This window comes from Chiloscyllium plagiosum, unplaced genomic scaffold (genome assembly GCF_037043375.1).
Source record: "Chiloscyllium plagiosum isolate Xiang-an unplaced genomic scaffold, Cpla_swu_hap1 HiC_scaffold_20, whole genome shotgun sequence".
NCBI lineage: Eukaryota > Metazoa > Chordata > Chondrichthyes > Orectolobiformes > Hemiscylliidae > Chiloscyllium > Chiloscyllium plagiosum.
In genome coordinates, this window is record NW_028270158.1 from 18,284,720 (window position 1) to 18,303,364 (window position 18,645).

Consider the following 18,645-nt stretch of genomic DNA (forward strand, 5'->3'; position numbering starts at 1 on the left):
ATGCCAAGTTATAGTCCACCAGGTTTATTTGGAAGTACTAGCTTTCGGAGCGCTGCTCCTTCATCGGGTGGTTGTCCGAAAGCTAGTGCTTCTAAATAAACCTGTTGGACTATAACTTGGCATTGTGTGAGCTTTAACTTTGAATAGATCTTGGCTGTTGAAAGATCTTTACTGGACCTGTTTACAAAGAGATCCACGATCCAGGTTTGTGCAGTCATCCGAGCAGGTCAACTTCATACTGAAGAAGCAACAGTCATCTGTTTCCCCTACCCTTCCTGAACATTCAGCTGTGTTGTTGCTTAGGTCCAATAGGACTGCAGTTTGCTTAAAATTTTGAGTTTAGACTTTTCCATTTCGGATGAGATTTTAATCTGGAATGAATTAGCATTTAAAATAATAAATAGTTTCTAGAGTCAAATAATACCAAGTTGGATTATAAACATTGTATAATACCAGATTAATTCTTCGTTTTGTTTTAAAACAGGGAGAGCTTATGATTTACCAACACCTGCTTCTTCCAGCCAGAGTTCAGGAGAAGATGATCCATGTTGTGTATTTGTGGTGGAGCTGGGGAGAGGACCCATTGGTTTAGGAATGGGATTGATTGATGGACTGGTAAGTGCGATGAACTACATATTAATCAGCAAGAACAGTGGCAGTATTTATATTCACCAATAAATAATCTTGCAAAATGTATAGCATATAATTATATCTAAGAATTTGAAATACTTGTTCTATGAATTTTAGTGAAATTCTCTTCAATCTCAGTTGATTATTTATTTAGCAAATGTAATCTCTGGAGGCAAGTGATTAAACTCAGTACATGAGACTAAGGTGATTAGTTTGCCACTTACGTTTGCAGAGGAAGCGCTTCTCGGTAGTGCAAGTAGGGGAGGTTGACTGTGTGGGGGCTTTGGTTTTGTGAACCTGTTCAGCCAGGACCAGTCTCACTATGGTAGGTCTAAATATGCCATTTCAACAGATGGGATTTCTCACAAGCAGCTTCTTAATAACTTCTCATGTTTCTCAGTCTGTAATCCAAATACAGTATTGTTTTCTAGTAGATGTAGCTCAGGACAAATACTCCTTTTGGGGCATCCTGAAAGAAGACAGGCAGTAGGTGCGTTGAACATGTCATCTTGCAATAATAAATGAGATGCAGATGGGTAGTTTCAACCAACTTGTGGGCTTGTGTCAATCAGCAGATGTGTGGGGGAGTGATGTTTGCAGGGAAGGGGTGTTGAATGGAGGTCCTAGTGAGTAATTCCTGTGTATGTGATATTCTACCAGGCTCTGCAGCGAAGTACAGTGCACCTGGTTGGGAAAGGTCAAGTGCTGTGATCCAAAGTATCGTAACAGCAGAGTCCCACGAAAATCCAACAAGTTTGGTTAAGAGCTTATTTCTGGTTTTGATCTTTGCTGTTGTCTTCGGATGTATCTGAAGGAACAAAATCCATTCTAAAGTCACACTCAACTATGTTGGGTTGCAGTCATCTTTTAGTCTTTGACCATCCATGTAGACACCCATTTCTTTTTGACAGTGGCATTGTGGAGTTGGAATATGCTAAAAATGGTTTGAGAGAGACTAATTGTGAGACACAACATATTGCAATAGTCTACGTTTGTAGTGTCTTTGTTAAGGATTTGGTCCAGGGCACAGAAGGATTGACCTTGGATGGCACAAAAGATGTCATTGACCTTGATGAACTTGCAGCATGTGAGTACTGGACACATGACCACCAGGACTGGAATAAGCAGTGAGCCCTCTGTCACTGCATTGGCCAGTCTTCTCCCTTGCCCAAGGTGACTTTGAAATGGTTTGTTTGCAAAGGAGTACTTCAGCAACTGTCCTGACCCAGGCTGGACACATTCCACTCTGGACAGGGGTAGGAGATGGCCAATATACCTCTCTGTATCATAGGCCACTGTGAGGTCAAATAGCAATCTGCTATTCTTCAGGTTCCTTTGGAAGCCATTTTCAATGTAGATGGTGAGAGCTTTCACTTGATCATATGTGCTGTGCCCTTAGGAAAACCAGCTTCATTGATATTAAAGACGGCCTCTACTACTGGAGATGTGAGTTCAAAGATTTTAATGTACATGGAAAGTATTTAAATTGGTCAATAGCTGGCCACGAATATGCAGTCTTTTTCAGGCTTTGAAATGATTTTTGCTAGAAGCCAAACCTTTTGTGAGTGAGTTTGAGCTGATCATTTTTGTGTAAAACTGAGCCATCCAAGCATGAGCATGAGACAAAGTTGTTTCAGGAATTCCAGTGAAATAAGATCATATCCTGTGCTTTGCCATATTTCAGGCCCTCTAATGTTTTCTCCAGTTTAATTTTCTTGAAGGGATCAGGAATGCCACGATTTATGTGTTCGCATTGTATTTTTACAGTTGGTTATAGGTGACATGTATTGTATTGATTTTTTTTCTAATGGTGTCCTTGCCATATGTGAATGATTGGCAATTTAGTTTAGAGTGATTGGTGATTTAGTATAGGTGATTTTTGGACTGCTTTAAGACGGTGAATTTAGACTCAATACTTCTGATTGGGATGAGTGAAATTGAGCTCTGCTGTCATTTCTTCCCAATGTGCACCATGAGAGACTTGATCAAATGCTATTTCAGGAGCACCTGATGATCCATATTCAAGTGCTTATATCATTATTCCACAGGAATATTATGAATGGGTATAGTTAGGGTGATAGGGTGTAAAGTCTAACTATATTTTGGTCAACCTACCATCCAAATGAGTTGGTGAAAAACTCACTTTTCTGTATATTTCTTTCACCGTTAGCAAAACACGACCCAGAGTTCTTATACATGAATCTTGAGAGATTCTGTTTCACAGCCCCTCCAATTTGGAATCACTAACTTCTGTACACGACAAGAACAGGCCTATTATACCCTTTCTCCCATCTATTTTGCAGCATACAACCTTAAATTCCCCTGGGATCTATATCAGAACGTTACTGCCTGACAGCCCTGCTGCCTGTGATGGGAGACTCAGGATAGGTGATAGAATCCTGGCAGTAAATGGAACCAGCTTAATTGGAGCAGATTATGACAGGTAATCACAGTTTCTTATGTAATGAAATATAAACATTTCTCTCCAGCAAATCCACCCCATTTCAATCCTATTACTGACCTCCCTCCGTCAATAAAGCCTACCTTTTAACAATTAATATCTTCCTCCCTTACTCAGAAATTTTATTGGGAACAAAAATTGAGAGCAAATTTTAGTTCAATTGATGGTCCCTCTTGTTAAAAAAAAAAGTCACATTGCCAAAATGAAAAAACTCAGCAAATGATCAGTAATGTAACCCTCTCCTTAAATTCTCCACCACTTAGTTGATTGGCAAAGCTTTAAAACAGAAGGCCCTCAGAAAATTTTGACTGAAAATTTCAAAATATTCAAATTCACATTTTGAGTTGTGAAAGAAATTGTGAAACTTAAAAATGATCAATAATAGTTTAAATCATTTGGAAAGGAGTTTTTTCTAGTCATGACATTATTGAAGGATGTTCATAGTGCAGTATTTGGTAATATTACAAGTTGGTGTGTACATGACACACCAGGTGGTTACTTAAGTCCTAATAAGTCATTGACCCTGCACTAACCCCCAAGTTACGATGTTTTTGCTGCATTGTGTATTTTAGATCAGACTTGCATTCCAAATATTTGGAATAGTCTTAAGTTGAGCACGTGTTGAATACTCAGAGTTCCTGACTGCAATGTCCTAATTTCTTGCTTCTGATTACAGTGCAGTTAACCTGATCCGATCAGCAGGCGAGAGACCAAGATTCCTTGTTGCCAAGTCAGATTTCCTCATTGCTGAGAAGATCAGTGCATCATCTTGTTAGTCTTCACTCACTGAACCAGGGAACAAAGAGTGATCAGTAAACCTTAGTTTATTTGCCCTCTTCATTTCTTCATAGCTAAAGAGTAGAACAACTCCTCACAAATCAGTCTACCTTAGTATCTGTGATAACTCTTCATATCCATCTTAGAGTTAAACAACTTTATTGCTATTTGCCAAACACGATTTAAGAATTGTTCCATCTTCACCTTTTAAATGCTGAACCAAAAACAGTGAATTTGTTTATATAAAGACTTTTCTCACAACCAGTACTTATTTTTGACTGAATTCAGCACTTCAATTCAAAGACACAACATCCATGATTGATACAAAATTAGTTCACATCCTTTAGGTACTTACATTCATGTCTTTGCTTAGGTACTGAAAGTTCATTGTAGAGTTATGAATGTACCTGTATTATCCAGCAAGCACCATGATGCTATAAAATAGAGCAACCTAAAATCTAAACAAAATGAATTAATTCAGTGAATATTCCCATTTCTTAAAATGAGGGAAAACATGGATATCTCATTGCAACAGATGCTGTCATCCTCTCATTTAACTGCATATGTGTAACAATGTGTACAAAGGCTACACAGCTGACCAAAGGAGAGAGCAGTCACAATGGAAAATGAAGATAGAATGAACTTTGACAATATCTGATGGTTTTATCAATTTAACACTAAGGACTACATTAGTATTCGCTTGTTTTAGTGATAGCACAGCTGGAAATTGTGGCTTTAAACCCCAGTATAAGACTTGAATGAATAATGTAGGTTGATAGTTTTGTGCATTAGATATAATTTTGGTGCATATCTAGTTTGTACATTTTAGCTTGAAAATCTACTGCAGTCTGTCTGATCTAATTCAGAAGGCTCACTTGGAAACTAAAGGGTAGAATTTGAATTTGATAGCAAATGAACAGCCTGTTTTACATCCTTGCCAATTTCACAGTAGAAACAAAGGAGGGGGGATTAAATAGGCTAACTATCATAATTAAAATCGACCCCAAGGATTTTGAGCAGTGGGATTTTAACCTCTTCAGTTTTCAAAACTGGCAGCTACAATAATTTTTTTTACAAAACTTTAGACAGTAACTTCAGCGTAATTATCACAACTAAATCCAGAATTAATTGACAGAGAGCAGCTCTAGACTTGGTAGTTGTAATCTCCAGGATTTCTAACATAGGTAACTGATGGGAACAATGCCAGAGCTGGGCTGTGCTGATCGATCATTGTACAGTAATAAAACCTTCAATTAGAGGAAATTGATATTAAGGATGTAAAGATGTTACTGTGTTATGAACCTCTGCGCCGTATCACCACCCATGTCCATTAAATAGGCCCAAATTGATTGATTATCATTTTAAAGTTTTTGAATCTAATTTCTTCCAAGTTTAATGGTAAATTTCTGGATGTCATAAGTCATAGTATATTGCTGATGTGGCATACATTCCTCACAGAACTTTAGTAAAGCTTCAATTAATCAGGGCAAACAGGGAAAAGTGTTCTAATGCTGTTACTAAATGTACATTAGCTCACCCACTGAAGTATTCATAAAGAATTACTCTAAAATATCGATTGTGCCCTAGCAGTATTCTGTAGAACTATTCAATGTTCTTAGGCCAACGCATGCCTTCTGACAGAAAGGCAAAGATAATCAGTTAATTAGTATCTTAATGAATAGTAATTGTTTTAATTAATTTAATAAGCTGTATAGCAGGCAGCTGTCCAGTATTGGCAAATTGTACTTGAATGCACTCTGAGAATGACTGAAATATCTACATAAATATATTTTGATTGCACTCAGAATTAATTTGAAGATACATTTCATGCTCCTTTGGATCTAAATCCATTATGACTTATGATTCCATCTCTAACAGCCTTGTTTTAATGACCACTGGTGCGATGGTCTTTCAGGAATCTTTTTTAAAGGCAATACTATATTAAATGTCAGAAGTTCAGAGAAAGATCTATCTATGAATGTTCATTTAAGATCCTTCATCTCACTTGTTCAAAAAATCAAAACCTTTAAATATGTTTTGAAAAAAAAATACTTTGAGTAACACAGTCAGAAGTCCCATGACACCAGGTTGTAGTTCAACAGGTTTATTTGAAATCACAAGCTTTCAGAGTCACCTGGTGAAGCTGCAGCCCTCCGAAAGCTTGTGATTTCAAATAAGTCTGTTGATCTACAACCTGGTGTTATGTGACTTCTGATTTATCCCCTCCGGTCCAACACAGGCACTTCCACATCTTGAGTAACACAGTTAATGTAATTACTTGGTAATTCTTTGTCTCCCACTGGAAACACTCATCTGAGTTTGGCTCAGTTGGTTAACCACAGTAAGTCATAGAGATGTGCAGCATGGAAACAGACCCTTCGGTCCAAACGTACTTGTCGACCAGATATACCAATCCAATCTAGTCCCATCTGCCATCAACCGGCCCATATCCCTCCAAACCCTTCCTATTCATATACCCATCCAAATACCTTTTAAATGTTGCAATTGTACCAGCCTCCACTACTTCCTCTGGCAGCTTATTCCATACACTGTGTGAAAAGGTTGCCCCCCTTAGGTCTCTTTTATATCTTTCCCCTCTCACTCTAAACCTATGCCCTCTAGTTCTGGACTCCCCAAACCCAGGGAAGAGATTTTGTCTATTTATCTTATCCATGCCCCTCATGATTTTATAAATCTCTATAAAGTCACCCCTTAGCCTCCAATGCTCCAGAAGAAACAGCCCCAGCCTGTTCAGCCTCTCCCTATAGCTCAAATCCTCCAACCCTGGCAACATCCTTGTAAATATTTTCTGAACCCTTTCAAGTTTCACAACATCTTTCTAATAGGAAGGAGACTAGAATTGCACGCAATATTTCAACAGTGGCCTAACCAATGTCTTGTACAGCTGCAACATGACCTTTCAATTCCTGTACTCCATACTCTGACCAATAAAGGAAAGCATGCCAAACGCCTTCCTCACTATCCTATCTACCTGCAACTCCACTTTCAAGGAGCTATGAATCTGCATTCCAAGGTTTTTGTTCAGCAACACTCGCTAGGACTTTACCATTAAGTGTATAAGTCCTGCTAAGATTTGCTTTCCCAAAATGCAGCACCTCACATTTATCTGAATTAAACTCCATCTGCCACTTCTCAGCCCATTGGCCCACCTGATCAAGTTCCCGTTGTAATCTGAGGTAACCTCCTTCACTGTTCACTACACCTCTAATTTTGGTGTCATCTGCAAACTTACTAACTATACCTTTTATGCTTACATCCAAATCATTTATGTAAATGACAAAAAGTAGTGGACCCAGAACTGATCCTTGTGGCACTCCATTGATCACAAGCCTCCAGTCTGAAAAACAATTCTACACCACCACCTTCTGTCTTCTACCTTTGAACCAGTTCTGTATCCAAATGGCTAGTTCTCCCTGTATTCAGTGAGATCTAACCTTGCTGATCACTCTCCCATGGGGAACCTTGTCGAACGCCTTACTGAAGTCCATATAGATCACATCTACCACTCTGTCCTCATCATTCCTCTGTTATCTCTTCAAAAAACTCGGTAAAGTTTGTGAGACATTATTTCCCACCACAAAGCCATGTTCACTATCCCTAATAGTCCTTGCCTTTCCAAATACATGTACATCCCGTCTCTCAGGATTCCCTCCAACAACTTGCCCACTACCGACATCAGGCTCACTGGTCTATAGTTCCCTGGCTTATCCTTACCACCTTTCTTTAACAGTGACCACATAGCCAACCTCCAATCTTCTGGCACCTCACCTGTGACACAAATATCTCAGCAAGGGGCCCAACAATCACTTCCCTAGGTTCGCACAGAGTTCTAGGGTACACCTGATCAGATTCTGGGGATTTATCCACTTTTATGCATTTCAAGACATCCAGCACTTCCTCCTCTGTAATATGGACATTTTCCAAGATGTCACCATCTATTTCTCTACATTCTATATCTTTCATGTCCTTTTTCACCGTAAATACTGATGCAAAATACTCATTTAGTATCTCCCCCATTTTCTGTGACTCCCCACAAAGGCCACCTTGCTGATCTTTGAGGGACCTTCGTAGATCCATAGTTACCCTTTTGTCCTTGAAGTATTTGTAAAAATCCTTTGGATTCTCCTTAATTCTATTTGCCAAAGCTATCTCATGACCCCTTTTTGCTCTCCTGATTTTCCTCTTAAGTATACTTCTACTGCCTTTGTACTCTTTTAAGGATTCACTCTCTCTATCCTGTCTTTACCTGATATATGCTTCCTTCTTTTTCCTAACTAAACCCTCACTTTCTTTAGTTATCCAGCATTCCCTATACCTACCAGCTTTTCCTTTCACCTTAACAGGAATATACTGTCTCTGGACTCTGGTTATCTCATTTCTGAAGGCCTCCCATTTTCCACCTGTCCCCTTATTTGCGAACATTTGCTCCCAATCAGCTTTTGAAAGTTCTTTTGCCTAATACCGTCAAAATTGGCCTTTCTCCAATTTAGAACTTCAACTTTTAGATCTGGTCTATCCTTTTCCATTGATTTTTAAAAAACTAATAGAATTATGGTCGCTAGCCCCAAAGTGCTCCCCCACTGACAACCTCAGTCACCTGCCCTGCCTTATTTCCCAAGAGTAGATCAAGTTTTGCACCTTCTCTAGTAGGTACATCCACATACTGAATCAGAAACTTTTCTTGTACTTACTTAAATTCCTCTCCATCTAAACCCTTAACACTATGGCAGTCCCAGTCTATGTTTGGACAGTTAAAATCTCCTACTATAACCACACTCTTATTCTTACAGATAACTGAGATCTCCTTAAAAATTTGTTTCTCAACTTCCCTCTGACTATTAGGGTGTCTATAATACAATCCCAATAAGGTGATCATCGCTTTCTTCTCAGTTCCACCCAAATAACTTCCCTGGATGTATTGCTGGGAATATCCTCCCTCAGTACAGCTGTAATGCTATCCCTTATCAAAAACGCCACTCTCCCTCCTCTCTTGCTTCTCTTTCTATCCTTCCTGTCGCATTTGTATCCTGGAACATTAAGCTGCCAGTCCCGTCCATCCCTGAGCCACGTTTCTGTAATTGCTATGAAATCCCAGTCCCATGTTCCTAACCATGCCCTGAGTTCATCTGCCTCCCCTATTAGACCTCTTGCATTGAAATAAATGCAGTTTAATTTATCAGCCCTACCTTGTTCTCTGCTTTGTCCCTGCCTGCCCTGACTGTTTGGCTCGCTTCTGTTCTCAAATGTACCAGTTTCCGATTGATCTCTTTCCTTACTATCTCCCTGGGTCCCACCACCACCCCCACCTTACTAGTTGAAATCCTCCCACGCTGCTCTAGCAAATCTCCCTGCCAGTATGTTAGTCCCCTTCCAATTTAGGTGCAATCAGTCCTTCTTGTACAGATCACTTCTACTCCAAAAGAGATTCCAATGATCCAAATATGAATCCTTCTTCCATACACCAGCACCTCAGCCATGCATTCATCTGCTCTATCCTCCTATTCCTGTCCTCATTAGCTCACAGCACTGGGAATAATCCAGATATTACTACTCGAGGACCTTTTTAAATTCCTGCCTAACTCTCTAATCTCCCTTTAGATTCTCAAACTTTTCCCTTCCTATGTCATTGGTTTCAATGTATAGAATGACCTCCTGCTGGCCCTTCTCCCCCTTGAGAACTTTCTGCACCCTCTGAGACATCCTTGATCCTGGCACCAGGGAAGCAACACACCATTCTGATCTTTCGCTGCTGACCACAGAAATGTCTGTCTGTACATCAGACCAGAGAGTTTCCCTAACACAATTGATCTCTTGGAACTTGATGTACCCCTCATTGCATTAGAGCCAGTCTTAAAACCAGAAACTTGGCTGTTCATGCAACATTCCCCTGAGAATCGATCACCTCCTACATTTTCCAAAACAGCACACTTGTTTGAAATGGGGATAGCCACAGAAGACTCCTGCACTAACTGCCTCTCTTACCTTTCCTGGAGTTAACCCATTTATGTGACTGTATCTGCGACTTTTCCCCCTTCCTATAACTACCATCCACCATATCCCGTTACTCTTGTAAATTCCTCATTGCCTCTTGTCTCTTCAACTGATCCATAGGATTCTCAACCATAAGCATTTACTGCAGGTATAATCCTCAGTAACCCGTAACTCTCCCGAAACTCCCACATCCGACTAGAGCATATCACTCTACTAAAGGCCATTTTTGCTTCTTTCAATCTGCAGACCCAGAAAATAGCATTCTCCTATTCCTCTACAAAACACTGCTCCAGGTTAAATTAATACTTATAGGTTATATTTTTAAGTTTAATTAAGAGGTATTTCTCCATAAGACATATAATCAAGAAAGAACCCACTCTACTCACTACTGCAGACTTACTGTAAGGCCACACTTAAATATTCACTTCTGTTTCTGTGCTGTGACCTCTCCCAAACAGGTTCCTCCAAGTTTAGTGTGAATTTCATTGTTTGTTAATTTTCCCAGATGCACTCTGATGTCCGATACATGAATTCAAATGGCAAAGGCAGTAACTGTGCAGGTACACTGTAGTGTCAGTTTCTTTCTCTCTCTCTCTGTCCTGCACGGACCTCACCATATGCTTCTTTTGTCTGTTCCCCTCTCCCTTTTAAAACTGTTGTTTTGACTTTTTTTTTCTCCAAAGTTCCAAAACAATGCAATAGCATATAAAAATACCTCAAAAAAGGAGCAGCTGTTACAGCCAGAAATTTTTCCTGTCCTCCATCTTGGATTACCCAGAATCCTCAGGAATTTGTATTACATCTTGAGGTTGGCGTTTCAGCTAAAAGTGCAGTCTTTTGTCTGCTTTGGGCAACAGTAAAAATAAGCTACTTCCAAACTATCTTCAAGAACATTGAAAACTGATGCAACTGTTAACTTATTTCACTGCCATCTGTGGTACCTCGCCACAAAGACTTGCCTAATGTGAGTAATTACAGTAATTCGAAGGAAAGTTTGAAGTGATGAAATGAATCGTAAACTTGGAAGTTAGTGTGTTTGCGCTTAGATGCACCTGTAATTGGGATGCGAACTAACTGCTTCTTAAAAGATCATTAGCATTTTGGGCATGAATTGTTGGTGTAACTATAATATGTCCAAGGAACTGGTTGCTATGAATGAAACAGCAACAATGATCTCCACATCATTGGGTGAGCAGTCCTCAACCTGGATTAAAGTTCCAAGCTTCATGAATGGTATGACAACTCCAGCAGTACCTGACTGAAGCAAAGCTGTCTCAGCAAAGGTGCTCTTGTCTAATCCAGTTGTAGCAATAGTGCTATTGGGAGACCTGCTTAGCTAGGGCTTTTAAGGAGGTCTCTCCTATCCTGCCTTCTCAGAGAATTTCTCCCTGCTGCCACATCCATCTCTGCCCTTTAGATAAAGGGGACATTTTGCCATTGGTTGGAGTCAAACCTATCACAGAGGAAGATGGCTGGGGTTGATGGAGACCAATCATCCCAGACCCAGGAACATTGCAGATGTCCTCAGGATAATGTCCTGAACCCAACCATCTTGGGTTGTCTCATCAATGATAAGGTCAGAAGTGAGAAAGTTTGCTGATCTTTAAACAATGTTCCATACCATTCGCAACTCAGTCTGTGTCTGCATGCAGCTGCAATTGCTGATACTATATTCCATTGTTACTGGGTCCTTCACAGCTCTGGGGGTGAGCTTGCAAGTAGACACTAACATTCAAGGGCTGTTAAGGATGGGCAATAAATGCTATGCTCACCTGAGCAAAACACCAGATGCATTATTGAATGTATTTGGAGACATGAGTATCTTTGGCTGGGTTATAGTCTGCATGGCTTGTGATCATGTACCCTCAAGCCTCCTATGTGGATTCATTAGCTAACTGAACTAGTTTCTGCAGAGTGGCTGAAGACCATGTATAGGGGATAGAAAACAATACAATCAAAGTTAGAAAATTGCATGTTACAGTTATGCACATACTTATTTCACTGACTGGATAATAGTGTTAACAAGTGTATAATGAATGTACCACATGGCTATCTGATATTGCATTGTCTCTGGTTATCTCACTTACTGATGTTTTGTGCTTTAGAGCGAGTATTATGGCATGTATTGAGTTGATGGATGAAAGGCATTTGTTGAGAGTAACATTGCACAATAACAACTGCAAATGGTTATCAGACAAATGGGAATATGAGAAAATGTACAGATATCTGGTGTATAGAAGGAAAAGTGGTATACTAAGTGATTATAGGCCACAATGTCTTCCATACAAAATCCTCAGTGTGAGGTTATCAGATCACTAATTCTTGAGTTTGTGTTTTTGAAAATTTTTTTTAATGCGTGCAGTATGAACTATTTTGTGCAGCATATGTCTTTAATCAACAAATTCCAAATTAGCAGACCATGATACCAGCTCTTCAAGCTAACAACTGCAGTGATAGTTCTGTTTTGCTTTGCTTTATGGTTTATTTTTTTTTAAGCTTTATGGTTTATTATGAGATCCACTTTGTTACAGGAAGCAGTGTTTTCACTTTATGGATATTGACGGTCAAAGACTTTTTTAAAACCTCTAATTACCACCTCCTCAAAAGTTAAACAATGTAAACAGACATATTTTAAAAGTATTACATCCACATGATTGACGTTGATTGTAGATGGAACGTTAGCATCTATTCCATTCGTATTAAAGAGGTTTTAACCACCAGTACCACTTTAAACTTAAACCTCACATGAACTGCTCATGCATATTGCCAAAATAGCCTTATTTTACTTCAACAATGCAATATGGAATTCCTGAAGAGCTTGTGCCCAAAACGTCAATTCTTCTGCTCCTTTGATGCTGCCTGTCCTGCTGCATTTTTCCAGCAACACATTTTTAAGCTCTGATCTCCAGCATCTGCAGTCCTCACTTTCTCCCAATTCAATATGGACAGTCAGGTGACAAATTAAATTTAAAAATCAAAATTTGTATTTTGAACATCACACTACATTCCACGTCTAAACGACACACACTGTAAGAGTAGTTTTCCGATGGTGATTCCATACTAAATTTCCTGAATTCCTGAACAAAACCTTGTTCTTGTGGGGCATTACAAAAGGAACTGCTTACCAACTCAGTTTTTATGCAAACAAGCCACATTATTAAAATGTGCTTTAAAGTCCAGTCATTATTTTATTATTTACTTTTATCTCCATTATATGTATTTTATGTTAATACAACTGTTCAAATAATATATTTTTAATGTAAGACTTATATAGAACTTTTCAGAATGTATTTCAAATATGTACTCAAATGGTATAAATTTCTATTTCTGAAGAATTCTATGCAAATAAACACTACTTTCATGGATTAACAACAGCCTTTCTTCTTTGGAACTGTTTTTTTAACCCTGCAGGGTTTAGCACATTCATGGAAATTTAATCAATTGTCCACATTTAACCCAATCGATCAGTATGGTATGAAATGTGATTTTTCTTTCCTCACTCATTGCTATGTCTTGTATTATTCCAATTCCTACAATAAACAAAAAACTGTATATGAATGTTGGAGAAACTGAGCAGGTCTGGCAGCAGAGTTAATGTTTCAGGTCCAGTAACCCTTCAATGAGAACTATTCTGAAGAAAGGAGTTATTTCAGCAATACTCAAATTGTATAGAACCAATGACTTCCATTCACCAAATATTCATCCCACAGGGATCTGTTCTTTGGCCTTTTTTTTTAGTTTTTAATAAATGACTTGGATGAAGAATTCAAAGAATGGGTTAGTAAGTTTGCCAATGTCACAAAGGTCAGTGGTGTTGTCGGTGTTGTAGACTGCAACAGCCCTCAACACTAAGACATTGACGATGCTGAGAAGTGGCAGATGGAGTTCAACCTGGATAAAATGTGAAGTAATTCATTTTGGAAGATAGAATTTGAATACTGAATACAGGGTTAAAGACATGATTCTTAGCAGTATGGAGGAACAGTGGGATCTTGGGGTCCACCTACATAGATTCCTTAAAGTTGTCATCAAGTTGATAGAGTTGTTAAGGGGGCATATGGTGTTTTGGCTTTCATTTACAGGGGAGATGTCAGAGGACAGTTCTTTACGCAGAGATTGGTAGATGTATGGAATGCACTGCCAGGGGTTAGTGGTAGAGTTAGAGAGATTAGGGACATTTAAGCAACTCTTGGATAGGCACATGCAGGTAGTAATTGGAGGGGTGTGTCGGTCAGGTTCATCTTAGATCAAGATAAATGCTCAGCCCAATATCATGGGCCAAAGGGTCTGTACTGTTTGATTTTATGTTAGTGGTCTAATTGTAATGAACTCAACATTGAACACCTATTAATCAGTTTGATTTTTGGCATAGCTTTTAGAAGACTTCATAAAAATGGAAGAACATTTATAAATATTTCTTAGAAAACACAAAATCATACACATTTCAGAGATTTTATGCAGAGAATCCTGGTGCTGGCTCTCTCTGCAGCACTTTGCTGATTGTCCTCAAGGTGAGTGGTAATGAAGCATTGGTATCCTTGTACCACCTTGGATTGACAATGTCCACAGAGGATCCCAATATAACCTGAGCTACATTTGGAACTTTTAACAGATTGTTGAGCTCAGTGGCACGGGTCAGGATTTCTTGAATATCCTCCTCACTGTACATGGAGGAAATCATAGCACTGCGTACAAAAGGCCGCATCTTAGACAGGAACATAGAGACCCTGAAGAGAAAAAAAGTATCCTTGAAATTAAAAATTTCTGAGTAATTTCAATTTAACAAACAGCTTACAAATAAATGATTTTACAAAAAGCAGTATTTTTTGATTAGGTTAGATTCCCTATAGTGTGGAAAGAGGCCCTTCAGCCCAACAAGTCCGTACCGACCCTCCGAACAGTAATGCACCTAACACTATGGGCAATTTAGTATGGCCAATTCACCTGACCTGCACATCTTTGGACTATGGGAGGAAACCCACACAGACACAGGGAGATTATGCAAACTCCACACAGACAGTCACCCAATGCTGGAATCGAACCTGGGTCCCTGGTGGTGTGAGGCAGCGGTGTTAACCACTGAGCCACCGTGCCACCCCAGTTTTCTTAACCATCTTTTAAAACTGGAATGTTACATATACACAGCTTAAAAAAACTTCAGTGTGAAATCACAGGGCAATTTTGTTTCTGAAAGGCTAAGTTGCAAGTAAAATAATTAATTTCACCCACATGGTGTACTTCAAGTTTTGACAGTATTGTTCAGTATGGACACTCAGGGGCTTCAAGTTAAAATTTTTCATTTTCAAAATACAAAAGACATGAATAGGTTTATGTTTTACAATAGAGGAAGACCCAGAATGCCATTAGATCCCTGCTAAGCTCATTTCCAAGGGCGATACCTTGAACGGAGTCAATATGCCTGGTTTAATATTTAAAAAAAGTTTGGCTGCTTCTGTCAATCATCTAACTAATGCATTCCTCTGCCAATGAGAACCCTATTAGTGTACAATATAATTGCTTTTAAGCATTACTTTGTTATAAATTTTCCTCTCTAGAACAAACAACTACTTTCTTTTATCAAAAACAGAAACAAAATTCAGTGGGTCTGGCAGCAGCTATAGGAAAAAGACAGAGTTAATGTTTCAGATGCAGTGACTCTTGGTCAGAAAATTATTCATTAGTTCTGATGAAGAGTCACTGGACTTAATGTTAACTCTGCTTTATCTGCACACTTGCTGCCAGACGTGCTGAGTTTCACCAGCAATTTATGTTTCATATTTCCCACATCCACAGTTCTCTCTATTATTACTTCCTTTTTATTTACTCAGAGCGAGTTCAAGATTTGTGGCTCGGGTGCTGGTTGCAGTAGTTGTGGGTATGTTCGAGGAGAAAGTGAGGTCTGCAGATGCTGGAGATCAAAGTTGAAACTTTATTGCTGGAATAGCACAGCAGGTCAGGCAGCATCCAGGGAACAGGAGATTCGACGTTTCGGGCACAGGCCCTTCTTCAGGAATGAGCAGAGAGTGTTCAGCAGGAGAAGATAAAAGGTAGGGAGGAGGGACTTGGAGGAGGGGCGTTGGAAATGTGATAGGTGGAAAGAGGTCAAGGTGAATTTGAGGTCGGGGTGGAAGGTGTTAGTGTAGTGGATGAACTGTTCAACCTCCTCGTGGGAGCACGAGGTAGCGCCGATACAGTCATCAATGTAGCGAAGGAAAAGATGGGGGGTGGGGCCAGTGTAGTTGCGGAAGATGGATTGTTCCACATACCCTACGAAGAGGCAAGCATAGCTGGGGCCCATGCGGGTGCCCATGGCTACTCCTTTTGTTTGGAGAAAGTGGGAGGATTGGAAAGAAAAGTTGTTCAGGGTGAGGACCAGTTCGGTCAGTCGAAGGAGGGTGTCGGTGGAAGGGTACTGGGTGGTACGGCGGGAAAGGAAGAAGCGGAGTGCTTTGAGTCCTTCGTGATGGGGGATGGAGGTGTACAGGGACTGGATGTCCATGGTGAAGATGAGGCGTTGGGGACCGGGGAAGCGGAAATCCTGGAGGAGGTGGAGGGCGTGGGTGGTGTCACGAACGTAGGTGGGGAGTTCTTGGACTAATGGGGACAGGACCGTGTCGAGGTATGCCGAGATGAGTTCGGTTGGGCAGGAGCAGGCTGAGACGATGGGTCGTCTGGGGCAGTCAGGTTTGTGGATTTTGGGCAGGAGGTAGAAACGGGCGGTGCGGGGTTGTGGGACTATGAGGTTGGAGGCGGTGGATGGGAGGTCCCCTGAGGTGATGAGGTTATGGATGGTCTGGGAGATGATGGTTTGGTGGTGGGGGGTGGGGTCATGGTCAAGGGGATGGTAGGAGGTGGTATCTGCGAGCTGGCGTCTGGCCTCAGCGGTGTAAAGGTCAGTGCGCCAAACTACTACTGCGCCTCCCTTGTCAGCTGGTTTGATGGTGAGGTTGGGGTTGGAACGGAGGGAGTGGAGGGCTGCGCGTTCCGAGGGTTGAGAGGGTGAGAGGTGGGTATGTTCACCGAGCTGGGAAGTTGATGTGCAGATGTTTCATTCCCTATCTAGGTGACATCTTCAGTGCTTTGGAGCCTCCAGTGAAGTGTTGTTGAACTGTCTCTTCTGAAATTTATTTGGTTCCGTTCCTGCGTTCCAGTTGTTTGTTGCAGTGGTCAATATATCGGACTGGGACAACATTACAATCATAGGACAAGCTAAACAGAGGACAGCCAGAGAATTTCTAGAGGCATGGCACTCATCCATGGGCTCCATCAATAAACTCATTGACCTAGACCCAATATACTGACAACTGCAACAAACAACCAGAACCAGTTGCAGCAGGAGCAGAACAAATAAATTCCAAAAGACACAGCACAACAGCGCTTCACAGGAGGCTCCAAAGCCCTAAAGATGTCACTTAGACAGGGGACAAAATGTCTACAAAACGACTTCCCACAACTGCAGTAACCAGTGTGTGCATTAAGTCTATCCAATAGCTGTAATAGGAATACGGCCTCAAAAGGGTACAAGCTTCATTTTCATGATTATTAATCCCTGATCTCAACTAAAATCAGGGAAAACTAAAATCAAATCCAGACATCTGCAGGACAAAAAGAAGGGGAGATGACGACTGGGAAAACTAGAATCAGAAGTAGATGCTGTTCGGCTGCTCTCTCTGATGGGCTGAGATAAAGTGATCGCAGATGGAAAAACTATTGCACTAATTTAACTTCTACCTTCATCATTTCTTCAGTGTTGTGCTGACCCTTATCTACACTCGATCAGAATTCTACGCACAGAGCACAGAAGAATTTCCAATTAGTCTCAGTGCTCTGCTCTTCCTCCACAGCCCATACATTATATTCCTCATTCAAGTACTTTTGAGATTCCATCTCTACTGAATCTGCTTCTACCACTCTCAGGCAATACACTGCAGATCATAACATCCCAAAACATTAAAAGAAAATGACCTCATCACTCCTGTATTTCTTCTGCCAATTGTTTTAAACATCTGTGCCTGCTGGTTACTGATCTCCCCCCCTCCTCATTTATGCTATTACAGCAATTTAAAAAAAAATAGTTGTACTGTACCCGTGACTGAATTCTCAGTAATTGTAAAATGACCCTATCCCTCTAGACTATAATACTGAAATAGACAGAATACCTTGGAATCAGGTCCTGGCTCCGAGATGCTAATTTTGCCAGGGTGGTCATGAGAATAGTGATAACCCGCGGCGAGTACTTGGGGACATGGGCAGAGGCTCGCAGCTGTGTGATCTCAAAAAGTAATGCTTCGAGAGTTTCAAAGAACTTGGTAATTTGTTCCACTGTGCAGCATCTGTCATACGAAAAGGACATGTACTCACCGATGGCCCAAACCTGAAAGTACAAAATCTCAGTTTACATCTTGGCATCATAGCAGCAGCTCTTCACCGACCACCAACTATGAGCCGAACTGTTAACTGTTTCTCTGTCCAAAGATGCTGTTTTACCTATTGGGTATTTCCAGCATTGTCAGCTTTACATTAGCCCATTCTTGTACTGACAGGAAATTTCATGGGAGCTCCTTTAATCATTCTCCATCATACTTAAAGAGATTGTTCACTAATTACTGTTCATATTTTCTGTGGATAGAATATGAACCAGAAAGGGAAGTTTGTGCATTTGCACACAACATTTTCTATCTGGGGCAGGAATTTCCTAACAATAACCATATGCTTATTTTATATTACTTTGTTTATATAAACTCATTGTTGCCTCTGTAAACAAA

The 18,645-nt window shown here is 40.3% G+C and overlaps 2 protein-coding genes across 2 annotated transcripts in view; one reads left to right on the forward strand and one right to left on the reverse strand.

Annotated features, from left to right (window-relative positions):
* Positions 1-4,149, forward strand: part of radil (Ras association and DIL domains) — a 115,752-nt gene extending 111,603 nt beyond the window's left edge. Inside the window, exons 12-14 of the mRNA XM_043711913.2 lie at positions 485-615; positions 2,934-3,073; positions 3,768-4,149. Of these exons, the coding sequence (XP_043567848.2) occupies positions 485-615; positions 2,934-3,073; positions 3,768-3,867 (371 nt within the window). The 3' untranslated portion in view covers positions 3,868-4,149. The remainder of the gene's footprint in view (positions 1-484; positions 616-2,933; positions 3,074-3,767) is intronic.
* Positions 4,150-14,318: 10,169 nt separating this feature from the next.
* ap5z1 (adaptor related protein complex 5 subunit zeta 1) overlaps positions 14,319-18,645 on the reverse strand; it is a 72,061-nt gene continuing 67,734 nt past the window's right edge. The window contains exons 16-17 of the mRNA XM_043711908.2: positions 18,040-18,254; positions 14,319-14,607 (exon numbers count right to left, since the gene is read on the reverse strand). Of these exons, the coding sequence (XP_043567843.2) occupies positions 14,334-14,607; positions 18,040-18,254 (489 nt within the window). The 3' untranslated portion in view covers positions 14,319-14,333. The remainder of the gene's footprint in view (positions 14,608-18,039; positions 18,255-18,645) is intronic.